Source organism: Pezoporus occidentalis, unplaced genomic scaffold, assembly GCF_034315485.1.
Source record: "Pezoporus occidentalis ecotype Australia unplaced genomic scaffold, CSIRO_AGI_Poc_V1 ctg263, whole genome shotgun sequence".
NCBI classification, from domain to species: Eukaryota; Metazoa; Chordata; class Aves; order Psittaciformes; family Psittacidae; genus Pezoporus; species Pezoporus occidentalis.
Genome location: NW_026914534.1, coordinates 839,465 through 852,168, shown reverse-complemented (window position 1 = coordinate 852,168; position 12,704 = coordinate 839,465). Strand labels below are relative to the sequence as shown.

Here is a 12,704-nt window from a genome sequence, read left to right as displayed (position 1 = left end):
GCGATGCCATTTAAAATTTAGCTTTGGTCCCACAGATCTGAGATGTGGCCTTCAGCTTTGCTAATCCTTGTGTGATGCAAGAGGTTGAATCACATTAAGTGTGAGTATGTTTGGGCCCCATTTGTAGAGCTGTCTTACAAAGAAGCAATGGGCAGTGAGACCTGTGCTGCCAGAGAGCAATGTGTCTAGAGCAGACCTGGGGTGCTTTGGTGCCTAATGCTGGATGAGTATGAGCAGACAAACTTTGTGCTGAGCCTACTCTGTAAGTAAAAACAAAGGCTTTGGTCTGGAGGATTGCAAGTCAGACATTTTTGCCACACAAAAAGTGTTTCAATGGTAAAAGCCAAAGGAATAGAATTGGTTTCTTATCACAGAAGAAAATATACCATTGATTTATGAGCCTAGCCACCAGAAATGGTGTGGCAATTTAACCAGAGATGTAGGGCAATGCAAACATGAAGTAACCATCTTTTTTCCTCTAGGCTTTAATGAACCTTGTATTTTATTTCCATTTAAAAGAGTTGTCTTTACAGTCCATTTGTCCCCTCCTCTGCCTTCTCTCAGCTCATCCGCTTGATGAAGAGTTAGTGCCCTTACAGGACAAGGTTTCAGGTAATGTTTCAGTTTTATAGCCTCAACCTTACCATGAGCAAACATTCACAGCAACCTTTAGCCTCTCCTTTCCTGAGTTTTGCTGTTGTTAGTTTGTCACAAACAGAAGCGCACCTAGCACAGTGGAGGGGCAGGCAGAGGTGGAGGTGGGTAGGGGGATAGGGAAGTGCCTGAGAGAAGGATAATACAGCCTGTCTTTGAATCTACGGTCTGGAGATCTCTTTCATCCCATCCAGGAACAAAACCAATGTAGAGTATCTGAAAGGAAGAGGGTTGGAAGGGAAACAGAAAAGAGAGAGCACACACAATGGATCTAAACTGAACAGTAATGAAGAAACGGATGTTGGGTCTGGCCCTTGGGCCTTTGTTTTTCTCACTTCAGCTGCTGCAGCAAGTTTGTTCAAATGAATGTAGCAGTAATCATTACGTGATCAATGTAATGCTTATGAATTACTCGGACTTCCCATCAACTACTGATAATTTGAAATTAGCTGTGAAGCAAGCCTTGAAAAGGGTACAAAATGAAGTCCAGCTGAGAGGTAAGATGACAGGTGTTGGTTATTCTTCTCCTGCTGTGGTTCCTTGTGACACTTTGTGCCACAGCTTTCTACTCATCTGACCTCCAGCAAACTGCTCCTCCAGCAGGCTCTCTGCTTAACTGTTCAATTTATATAGATCTTACAGAAACAATGACCTCCCTCTGTAAAAACAGAAGTTTTGCCCACAAATGGGCAGAACCATATTTGCTTTCATGGTGTTTGGGCTGATTCTTCCTGCATGCTTTTCTGGAGATATTCACTTGGGATTTGAAATATGGGAATTGCTGAACTGGATCAGACAAGACCAGTGATCCATCTAGTGCGGAAACTGGGATGACCTTGCTTCCTCTCCTGACTGTATTAGCTTGTACTTTCTGAAAACAATTTTTGCCTTGACCCCATCTGTTTCCCACATTATGACTTGAAGTGGGAAGAATGTGCAGTCTCTCTGTTTTTTCTTCATTTAGGATCACTGCAGAAGATGCTTGTATTTATTTTTATATGTTACCTCTTCTTTCAATATCACCAATCTACTATCATTCTCTAGAATATCATGGGGAAAGGGGTTCCAGAAAAATGGTATCTATTCCCTTTCTGCCCTCTACTTGAAGACTTTGTCAATTTCATTGGAAAGTGGTCTCTCAGTTACTTCATACAGAGTCTTAAAAAATGTCTCTAATAATGGCTAACACTAAAAGTACTTTGTATTGAAAGTACTAAGGCTCAACAATAGAAGTCAACAGTCCACACTGCAAATTTTGGAGCAAATTTTACAGTTTCATCCTAAGCAGTGGGGGTTAGGTGGTACATGGACTTTCTCGCAGGTTTTTGGTGGGAGACAACCTAGAAGAAGACTGCTCAGACCTGTGTATTAGTAATTATCTGCAACTCATAATGCTGTTTACTTTTGTGTTTGCATTACAGAAGAAAATGTTACAGTCAGTGCCACTTTCCACAGCTTTACCTCATCACTCTATGTCTCACAAGGCTGTCGTACCAGCACCTGTGAAGGTGTGGAGCTCATCAAGCAAATTTATGTGAGTAGCAGGATTCTTTTAGTTGATTTCCTAAGAAGACAAGACTTGTTTCTTTCTGCATGAGTGCACGCATATGTGTCTGTGTCTTTCCTTGTTAGCTTTTGATCCTGTTGTTCAGTTTCAAACAAATTTGACAGAGAAGTGGAGTTTTCAGAGGAGGTGTTCCTGTAGGTTTTGTGGAGACAAGCAGGCAAATACTGGAGAGAGATTCTTGCTGGGGGCTGTCATTAGACATTTGGGGCAGTACCAGCAGCCTTCAGCTTCGGGACTCTTTTCCTATGCTTACTTTGTCCTCTTTTTTGCATCTGCACAGCTCTTCAAATGGCCACATAGTCAATAACAAAGCAAAACACAACCAAGAAAAAAAAACCAACAACAACCCCAAACCCTCAAACAGCCCAAGCAGAGCAGAAAAGGTCCATTTCCAACTGAATCAGACCCTGATCTGGTTCACCATTGGTTTACACAAATACACAAAGGAGATAGCTCTGTGAGGATGGGAACATGCCTGCAGAGAGATTAGGCTGGCACTGATAGCAAAGAAATGCATATGGAACTATGCCCAAAGGGCAAAGATGAAGTGCTCACTTCTCACTAGAAATCACAGAAGTCACGTGGAAGAAACTAGCTGAATGCCCTAGTGTGCAGAAAAGCTTCAGTTAGAACTGGTGCCTTACAAGAAGCTGTGTTTCAGTAGATTTTGTCATGTCTAATAACTGTTTCCTCTAAGTGAAGCTTTGTCAATCACAGTATCACAGTATCACAGTATGCTGGAGATTGGAAGGGACCTCAAAAGATCATCTAGTCCAATCCCCCTGCCAGAGCAGGAACACCTAGATAACGTTACACAGGAATGTGTCCAAATGTCTCAAATGTTCCAGTGTTCCGTCACTACTGCCTTCTCAAGTTTAAGTGGAGCCAGTTTGCACCCATTACCCCTTGTCCTATCATTGTTTGCCACTGAGTAGAGCCTGGCTCCATCCTCGTGAGTATTTATTTCCTCTTCTCTAAACTATAAAGAAGCTCCCTCAGTCTTTCCTCATAAGGGAGATGCTCCACTCCCTTAATCATCTTGGTTGCCCTGCGCTGGACTCTCTCCAGCTCCCTGTCCTTCTTGAACTGAGGGGCCCAGAACTAACACACAAGATGGGGTCTCACCAGGGCAGAGTAGAGGGGAAGGAGGACCTCTTTGACCTACTAACCACCGCCCTTCTAAGGATGCCATTGGCCTTCTTAGCCACAAGGGCACAGTGTTGGCTCATGGTCATCCTGTCGTCCACTAGGACCCCCAGGTCCCTCTCCCCTACACTGCTCTCTAGCAGGTCGTTCCCCAACCTATACTGGAACCTGGGGTTGTTCCTGCCCAGATGCAGGACTCTACACTTTCCCTTGTTATATTTCATCCCGTTATTCCCTGCCCAACTCTCCAGCCTGTCCAGGTCTCGCTGGATGGCAGCACAGCCTTCTGTTCCCAGCTTAGTGTCATCAGCAAACTTGCTGATAGTATCAATTCCCTCATCTAAATCATTGATGAATATATTAAATAATACTGGTCCCAGTACTGACCCTTGAACTGTTACAGGCCTCCAACTCTCAGCCCCATAGACTACAACTCTCTGGCTTCTCTCCTTCAGCCAGTTCGCAGTCCACCTCACTACCTGGTCATCCAGTCCACACTTCCTCAATTTAGCCGTGAATCCAATGTGAATCCAATGTGAATCCAATGTGAATCCAATGTGAATTCTCAAATCTAGCGATTTATGAGCACATGCAATAGTCTTTGATAAGAAGTCCCTCATAACACACAAAGCTACTGGTCAGGCCTCATTTGATGGTCATGGAAGGTTTTAATTTTTTTCATACAAACTTCATATGCACATAACTAATAATTTTTCTGTTACAGAGTATCCTATAATTCCAACCACTCTGTCTTCTGCAAATGCAAGCAATTCTGGTTTGTGTAATTTCATATGTGCAGTTGTAGCAATTGCAACATTTTAATCCTAACTTGCTGTCTCTCCCTTAATGAAGGTCCTATTTACAGGCACTATTCTGTCCTTTGCCTTTTCTTAGCTTTCTGTGATTCCTCCCTCTTTCACTCTAGGTTTGTTCTTTTAACCTTTCTGTAGCTCCTTTGCTACTCTGTTCTTGATTTTGCTGGCTCAATTCTTTGACTTCTCAGATCCTCAAGTTTTCTTTATTTTTCCATCCTCCTCTTTTGGCCAGTCCTCTGCTCTATCCCCACTACTGACCCTTTCTGATCCTTTGCAGAATAGTGGCACGCTTGGTTGTGTTGTCATAGGACCCGCTTGCACTTACGCCACGTATCAAATGGTCTCGTAAGTACCACCTCTTCCCCTAATATTGTGTTCTTAAAAATATCAGTTGCTGAACAAAATTGTTTTGTGTACAAAAAGCCAGCAAAGATGTTTGGGTTAGGATACATCAGACACCTCAAGGTATATAGTCAAGGCAATAAGATTTCTATGCGTAGCCAGTATGTTTGGTAGGGAGAAGAAAAACCCATTCCAAAGCACATTGATGAAATCCCATTGCTAGAAGGGAAACTTTTCTAATTGCTGACTGTAAGTTGATAAACAGCTTAAAAAACTCAACTCTTCAGCAACTGCAGCAGGAAAGAGATATTAGTTAGATGCATGTAAAAATCACAGCACTGCAGCTGTTGGGTCCTTCTGGGTGGATGTTCAGTCACTGAGAGGGGCCGGAGTTATATGTGTCAAGAGAAGATCACAAAACCCCAACCATCTTCAGTAAAGTGTGTTTAGATAGGAAGCAGTCAATTTAACCCCAGCTCCCCTGCCTGAGGAAGCATTCCTGAAGAATGAAATGTCTACTATTATATTATAAATCAACCTCTATGATTCTATTCTATACTATATTATACATTAATATGTTGATTCTCAGATACTAGGAAAAGTATAAGCTGAATCTGCAGACTTGTAGCATAAATCAGTTAAAAAAACTCATCAGTCATAACATACAAATCTGTATCATGTGAATCACCTCCCTTTTTAAACTTTGGTAACCTTTCAGTTTCACTGAGAGATACCGAGAAGATGAGGCACTTCTACCTCAAGCTTTATCTGTTTTTACCTCTATGCTTTTCTTTGAGTGGTATGACCAGAAATTAGTACAATGTTACTGGTGAATGCATGTGATTGATCTATATAAGAATAAAAAGAATAAATCTTATATATATAGGACTGTGGTAAAATACTATGCAATATGCCCTGTTTTATTCATTGTGCCTCCTAGCCTTATATTTGCTTTTCTATCTGCTGGATATGGAGCTGCCCAGAATGGTGCTGAAGTATTTTCCTCTGACTCTGACACAGATAAATCAGCATAAAATATGGGTAGGGGAAGTTTATGCAAAGCAATGAAGGACACTAACAAGCAGGCAGCTGGCTTTTGCCCATGGTGCAATACCTTCGTGAATCAGGACAAGTTCCTTACTTTACAGCACTTTAAGTGTGGGCAGGATGCTGTGGGGAGGGCACTTATGGGCAGTGGGCTGGGAGTGTGCAGAGCCTGCAGCAGCCTGGCTGCTGCCTGTGCTTGGCTGCCACTCTCTGTATTTCATCTTCGTATTTGGTTTGTCAGATGGATATTCAATGACACTGAGTGTTAACTGCAAGAGGTCCATATACACAACATGAGCTGGGATGTGACAGAGCAGCGGAAGTAACAAGCATTTAGAATTAGCCTGACTGTCTACCTCCAACTTGTTCATCATCTGTGATTCAGGGAATCACTGGGCAATTGTTAATGGGATGAAAGTTAACAAATCCAAATTCTGAAAATGTAATTCTTTCCAAATTTAACAATTCTGCACTTAGGACAGAGTAATGCCGGGCACAAGTATAAGCTGGGAGAGGAGTGGCTGGAAATCAGCCCTGCAGAACGGTGTGCTGGTCAACAGCGGGCTCAACAGGAGTCAGCAGTGGTCCCTTGCAGCCCAGAGGGCAAACTGCATCCTGGGGAGGACCAAAGATAGTATAACCAGCTGTTTAAAAGAGGTGATTATCCCGCTGTATTCAGTGTAGCTTCACCTTAAGCAGTTTGCACTTCTGGGCCCAACAATTTCAGAAGGATTTGAAGGTCCCTGAATGCATCCAGAGGAGGCCAACAAAGCTGGTGAAAGGGCGGGAAGGCATGTTCTGCGAGGAGTGGCTGAGGACTTTGGGTTTGTCTGGTTTGGAGAACAGGAGGCTGAGGGGCAACCTCATTGCTCTCTACAGCTTCCTGAGGAGGGGAGGTAGAGGGAGGTGCTGAGCTCTTGTTATTGGTATCCAGTGGTAGGAAGCATGGTAATGGTTCAAAGCTGTGCCAGGAGAGATTTAGATTGGACATTTGGAAGTGTTTCTCTACCAAGACGTTAGTCAAAACACTGGAACAAGCTTCCTAGAGAGATGGTTGATGCCCCAGGCCCATCAGTGTTTAAGAGACAACACAGTTTAGTTTTTGGTCAGCTCTGAATTAGTCAGGCAGTTGGTCTAGATGATGGTTGTAGATCCCTTCCAACTGAAACAGTCTATTCTTTTCTGTTCTAAGTTCAAACATAATAATGTCTTTTTCATTAGTGAAATACTCTCCCTGACATTACTTATTACGTCATCTGTGCCTGTTTCTGTTGCAACAAGCATAAACCCTGTAACTTGTAAGTGTACTTTACCTGGAAAATAAAGTTTTGTTACAATAATGCAAACAACTCTAATAGCCATGTCTTTTGCAGGCAAAATTGCCTGTCTTAAAGAAACACCATACAAGGCCTAAAATATTTTTAATCTAGCCTGATAAGAATGCAGCATCTAGGAAAATACTTTTATCCTTAAAAACTTATTGTCTCTGTGGATAAAAATTACCTTTTACAAATTTCCTGCCAGCAGAGGGTTGCCTTAGTTTTTCTTCCGGTTTGCTGCTGTTGTACAGCTCCTAAAATATGCCATAGTGAAACTAATAGAGTTTTCCTTTGAGTTATAGGGGTAAAGCTTTTTTGATGGCAAAAAGCTGTCACCCTTCAGCACTGCCCCAATAAAAAGATCAAATCCATCCCATGTTAATGGCAGCCAGGGAGCAGAATTGGATGTGTCCTCAAGTCTTTGGACTCCTGTCTCAGCCCTTGGGCTCAAATGGTGCATGGTACCCAAAAGGGCAGGAGAAACTGGGGGAAGTGAGAGAAGCTGCCTGGACCAGTTCAACAGGGCCTTATCGTGACCTCAAATCTTCTTGTGTTCTTGGGAAACCTTCTGTTTCAGGTTAAAATTGCTGTTAAACCAATGCAGGGCACAAGAGAAGAGGGAAATGAGGGTGCAAATCATATGTTAGCTGCTTTGGTGTGACAGGAATCTGTTCAAACTTATTCTCTTGTCTCTTCCTTCAGAGTTGAAACAGTACTGAGCCTGCCCCTGATCTCTGTAGGGAGTTTTGGACTGTCGTGTGACTACAAAGTAAACCTAACACGCCTTCTGACCCCAGCCAGGAAAGTGAATGACTTCTTCTATTATTTTTGGAAAGAATCTCAGCTACCATTCAAAACCATAACCTGGGAATCTGTTTACATTTACAAAAGGAATGAAAACTCGGAGCCATGCCTCTGGTAAGAACGGGATCTATCTCTGATGTGGCTGTTAATAAACTCCATCTCCATCCTTGGATATGGCTTTTACAAGCTGTCCTTTGAGTCCTACTCAAAGGTGCCTTACAGCTATAAGGAATGAGAGAAAGAAAACATGAATTATACCCTTTAGCTGCACTGTGTATCTGAATGTTTCATTTGGACTACTTTCCAGTACGCTCAAGCCTTGGCTTTTGCTGTGGACAGCATAGCCTGTTGTCCCTGCTGGAAATACCTGTTTATTGCATCCTTGATGTAAATAGTGTGACATGAGAGGCTCTCCATAGATGCCTTTTTAGGTCAGGTGTTATCAGTTTCTCGTTACTCTCATAGTTTCTCCACATTAAAGACTTCAATCTATGGACAGTACTGTTACTAAGAAACATTTTCAGAGTTCAAACTGTATCTTTCTTTGAACAAAATGATCTTCAGTGATTGCAGAGTTTAAGCTATGCTCTCACCAGTTTGGAGCAGAGGAGACAGTTTTCGCTTTGTGATCTGACATGTCAGCCTGTACTTGAGTCTCAAGAATGTTGGGTTTTCTGCTTGGCTAAAATCAAAGGCTGTTTTTAGTCAAACAGACTCTTTAATATACTGATATTTATCACTACTTTTCCATTATTGGCTTTTATTCAATTTTCAGCTTGGAGTGTTTCTATACTCTTTTGATTTTTTTTCTTAATTTTGGGACATGAAATACTGATTTAAGTAAAAAAACCCCAAACAAACTAGTTTCTTCTACTAATTCTACAAATGTAGCTCAAAGGCTGCCAAGAATTCATGGAAATAGCTATTATTTATCTTTCCAATTCATAACCTGAGGAACTTGCAGAATATTAAGTTAAATTTATGACTTTTCTTCAGAGTGAGGTAAGCATGTACCTACAGAATGTTTTGTATACAGAATTTGGGTGGTTTTTTTTTTGTTTCTGAATTAAGGGGAATAAAAAACAATTTCCAATTCACTGTTTGTAGATATTTTGGGTCTTTTATTGTTTGATCCTTCTTTTTTAGTCTAGATAGCAACTTAATCAGATAATGCTATGATTACCTCTCTTTGATGCTTTGAAACATCAGTGCACTTCACTTAACTCTTACTACACTTCCTATTTCTCCATGTTTGCAGCTGTAGTTGCTGAATACAGCTACACATACTTTAGCTAAATCCCTTTAATCCTGCAGGCTTCATATCTTTCAAGGAAGTCTATGCTTGTAAATTATTTACCAAGTGTTTCTTACTTGGTCTTCATTAATACTTCTGTTCAGGATCTTGGCTTCAGAATTGTTCACATTCCTTTTCTTTAATGTTGAATTAACAAAAAAATTTTAAATTTAAAATTAATTTTTTACCTCTGCCCATTTTTCATACTAATATAGTTGTAAAAATGCACCTCATTCTGCTTTAATAGAAACTGTCAGCCTGAAAGTTTATGAACTGTCTAATTTAAAAAATCAATTTTTGCTAAAGTACAAGTTATACTGCATGGGCTAATTTTCTTCCCTATATATGTATACGAATAAGTGAATAAGTGAATACCCACAGTGACAGCTAAATCAGGTTATGTCTCAACTATGGATATGTTCCTGTAAATTAATGGGAAGCAAAATATACGTAGTAGTTTATAGGACTGGGATCACAGCGATGCTAAATTAAAAGTTAAGCATTTTTAAAACAAAGGAATTTCTTTTGATTTTCTCTCTGCATTAACTTTATTTCAGACAGAATCTCTCTTCTCAGATACAAAGTGCTGAGCCAAGAATAGGATTTAGGAGTTGGCTGGTTTTGCTTAATCTTTTAGTTAGCTTTTACTTACTTGGTTGTGTTTTTTTGCTGTTCTCACTTTTCCTTTTCAGGGTTTAACTGACTAAGTACAGGGTTTTTTTGTTGCTACTTAACCTTCCTTCACTTCTCTCACAGTCATGGTACATGTGTGTTTTCTACCTCAGTTCTTTCTGCAGCTCCCTTTTACTCCTTTGAACCTTCACATGTGTCTTCTAAGATTACCACTAATGTCTTAAAACAGCAAACCTTCCTTGGTCTGCCTCACAGTCTCACTTACTGTAATTTCCCCATATCCCTGATTTCCTTTCTTAATTGTTAGTGTCTTATTACATCATTTGTACAGCCATGTTCATATACCTCTGGGTGACTTTGGTAACACTTCTAAGTCTTTCATGCCCTGTATTGATTTTCTCTCTTCTATTGCTGCAGAAAAAAAGTATTCCATACTGCCTTACAAACCCTCTTGTGTGCTGTAAACAGCCTATCTCACATTTTGGCTTATTTAGGAGAAAGTGAGGAATTAGCCATTTTCTGACGGTATCTGTGCTCCCTTGTGTCAGGTATATTAATGCACTAGATGCTGGAATCACACTCTTCTCCGAAAAACTGAAGTACAAAGAGATTTTAAGGACTCCAGAGCAGCTCCAAAAAACCGTGAAAGATCCAAACCGAAAAAGCAATGGTAAAAGAAGGGGGGAAGAGGAGACAGGGAGGGGTAGAGGGGGCTGAGGGTGCACTGTTGGTTTCCCAGGTTGATTTTTCCCAGGAAATCAAACGTGTCCCTTTATTACATTTCAGGTATAGGCTTTCCACAGAAATGATGAAGAAAACAGATACACCAATTCACAAGGATGTAAACAAAAAAAGGCACAAAGTTCCTAGATTCCTCTCTCCATCCCCATAAAATATGGGGGGAAATCCTGGTTCCAGAGAGCCTTTGGGGTGAATTATCCCATCTAGGCACAAGATTCAGAAATCCAGGAATCACAACTCCTCCAAAGAAAGGCCTTAGATACTACAAAAATGCTTAACTCCCTAACATTCCTGTGTTTGCAGCCCTGGTACATATATTGATATTGGCCTCAGTTGTGCCATCTAGGGACACTTCTTCTGGAAGTGACCCACCTAAACTAGAAAAATGGCTGAGTAAATACCTCATCTTCTCCCAGGATTAAGCACCTGGCATCAGCAGGCCAGCTGAGTGCAAGAGTAATAGGTAAGCCAATGAAACTATTACTCAAATGCCATTTAACTGAAAAAGGGTCATGTTCAGTAGCCCATATGGCATCAGAACTGCTAATGGTTATCTGAGTGGGAAAACGGTAGTGTTCTGGTGCAATCAGACAGAAAATGGTGCAGGTGTTGAGGCAACTTTTACTACTTTCCCTCAAATATCCCTGTCTTACAGCAGAGAAGCTGTAGCTCTGTGCCTGGGTCGTGGCACAGCACGGGTAATGTGCTCAGCATTGCTCTGCTGCCTTCCACTCAAGCATAGGGGAGCAGGCAAATGTCCTCTTCTTGTCTGTACTTTTCACCAATCTGTCTCCATTTTTGCCCAATCTATAGTGATCATCATGTGTGGCTCTCCAGTTGATGTCAGCACAGACCTAGGGATGGAGGAAGTGGATAAGGACATTGTTATCATCCTGATAGATCTCTTCAAGTAAAGTATCACCTTTGCTTTTCCTCTTCTCTGCAGTTTTCTGAAGGATAGAGATAATGGAAATAGAGTGGAACTGCTTGGTTGAAGTGCTCTCTCACAAAATGTTTTCCATTGCCGTCTTTCCTCATGTCTTGCTATTTATCTAAGCTGCTTAGTGTTCAATTCATGGCACATCCTCTACAACATCCCCTTTAGTGGACATAATATTTTTCTGAGGCAGTGACAGAACAGGTGGGGTTATAATGTCATCCTGTGGACTCATCAGTGCAGGAAGCCATGAGAGAACCAAAAAGTCAGAATGGTCATGAGCTGTTCATATGCGATAATGTATATTTTTCATACACTCTGCCCAACCAGACAATTATGTAAATGTGGCTTACAGTATATTTTTCTAGGCTTCATTCATTCCATTTTAAAATTATTTAAAAGAGTGGTACAACTGTGCCTTCCTCTGTATAACTTGCATTTTATAACTGTCTCTTGAACATCTTTATAACTACATAAATCTAACTTTTCAGAGGCATTTCTTAGTATACAACTGGACTTTTATGTTGTTCAATTTCATCCTTATATTACTAATTACAAAATCTTTATAGATAAAGACTGATGTAAACTGGCCTTATCAATGGTAGCCTCAAAATCTTTGACTGTATATGGGAACCAATCTAATTTCTGGCCCTAAGCCTAAGTGACACAGAACAGCTCACATCCATATGGCTAAGTTACGTGCCCAAGCTGCTTTTTGGGTATGGCTCCCATCACTGTAGCAAGTCACAGTCTGAGAGAAAGCTAGAACAAAACCATGCTCAGGATTATGCTGGCAGCTTAATAGTATGGATGATCACAAGGCAAATGTATGTGTCCATGTCTTGATCTTGCTTATTTCACTGTTGATATGGCAAAAGAACCCCTGAATTTCCAGCACCTGTGGGACTTCCCAGCCCTCTTGTCTAAAGCTGACCTTGACAGGGTAGGGCTGAGGAGCTTTGAATTAATGACTTCAGTCATTTAACCTTTGGATCCAAACTGGAGCCTGTGGTTCAAATTCTAACAGGATCTTCTTTGTCCTGTACATTTTCAACTTCACCATCCATATTTTTCAGAAATGCCTCTAAGAGCTTTAGACTTTCAGCACTTTATTCAGGTACTAGGAATACCCAGTTGCTTTTCCTGAGGCAACTGGACTCAATTCCTGTTTCTTTGCAAATGCACCATGGGGACTACATATGAAAGTGCTTTTACTTACTGATGTTGCCTGTATAATTGTTGCCTCACAGTAGGTGAGAGCAGCTAGGGGCTTCTTGGCTATGGTATGCATCCTTCTGATATACCCAGCTGCCTCAGCTCATTTTATATGCTGTCCTCCTTAAATTTGCTACATACCCCTGATTTTGCTGGGGTAACTCAAATCGTGTTCTTGTTCTTAAAACAG

General features: G+C 41.1%; 1 protein-coding gene across 1 annotated transcript in view; it reads left to right on the top strand.

Annotated features, from left to right (window-relative positions):
- Positions 1 to 890: 890 nt before the first annotated feature.
- GUCY2C (guanylate cyclase 2C) overlaps positions 891 to 12,704 on the top strand; it is a 45,119-nt gene continuing 33,305 nt past the window's right edge. Inside the window, exons 1-5 of the mRNA XM_062624170.1 lie at positions 891 to 2,188; positions 4,460 to 4,527; positions 7,593 to 7,808; positions 10,170 to 10,291; positions 11,176 to 11,272. Coding sequence (XP_062480154.1) covers positions 4,520 to 4,527; positions 7,593 to 7,808; positions 10,170 to 10,291; positions 11,176 to 11,272 — 443 coding nt within the window. The 5' untranslated portion in view covers positions 891 to 2,188; positions 4,460 to 4,519. The remainder of the gene's footprint in view (positions 2,189 to 4,459; positions 4,528 to 7,592; positions 7,809 to 10,169; positions 10,292 to 11,175; positions 11,273 to 12,704) is intronic.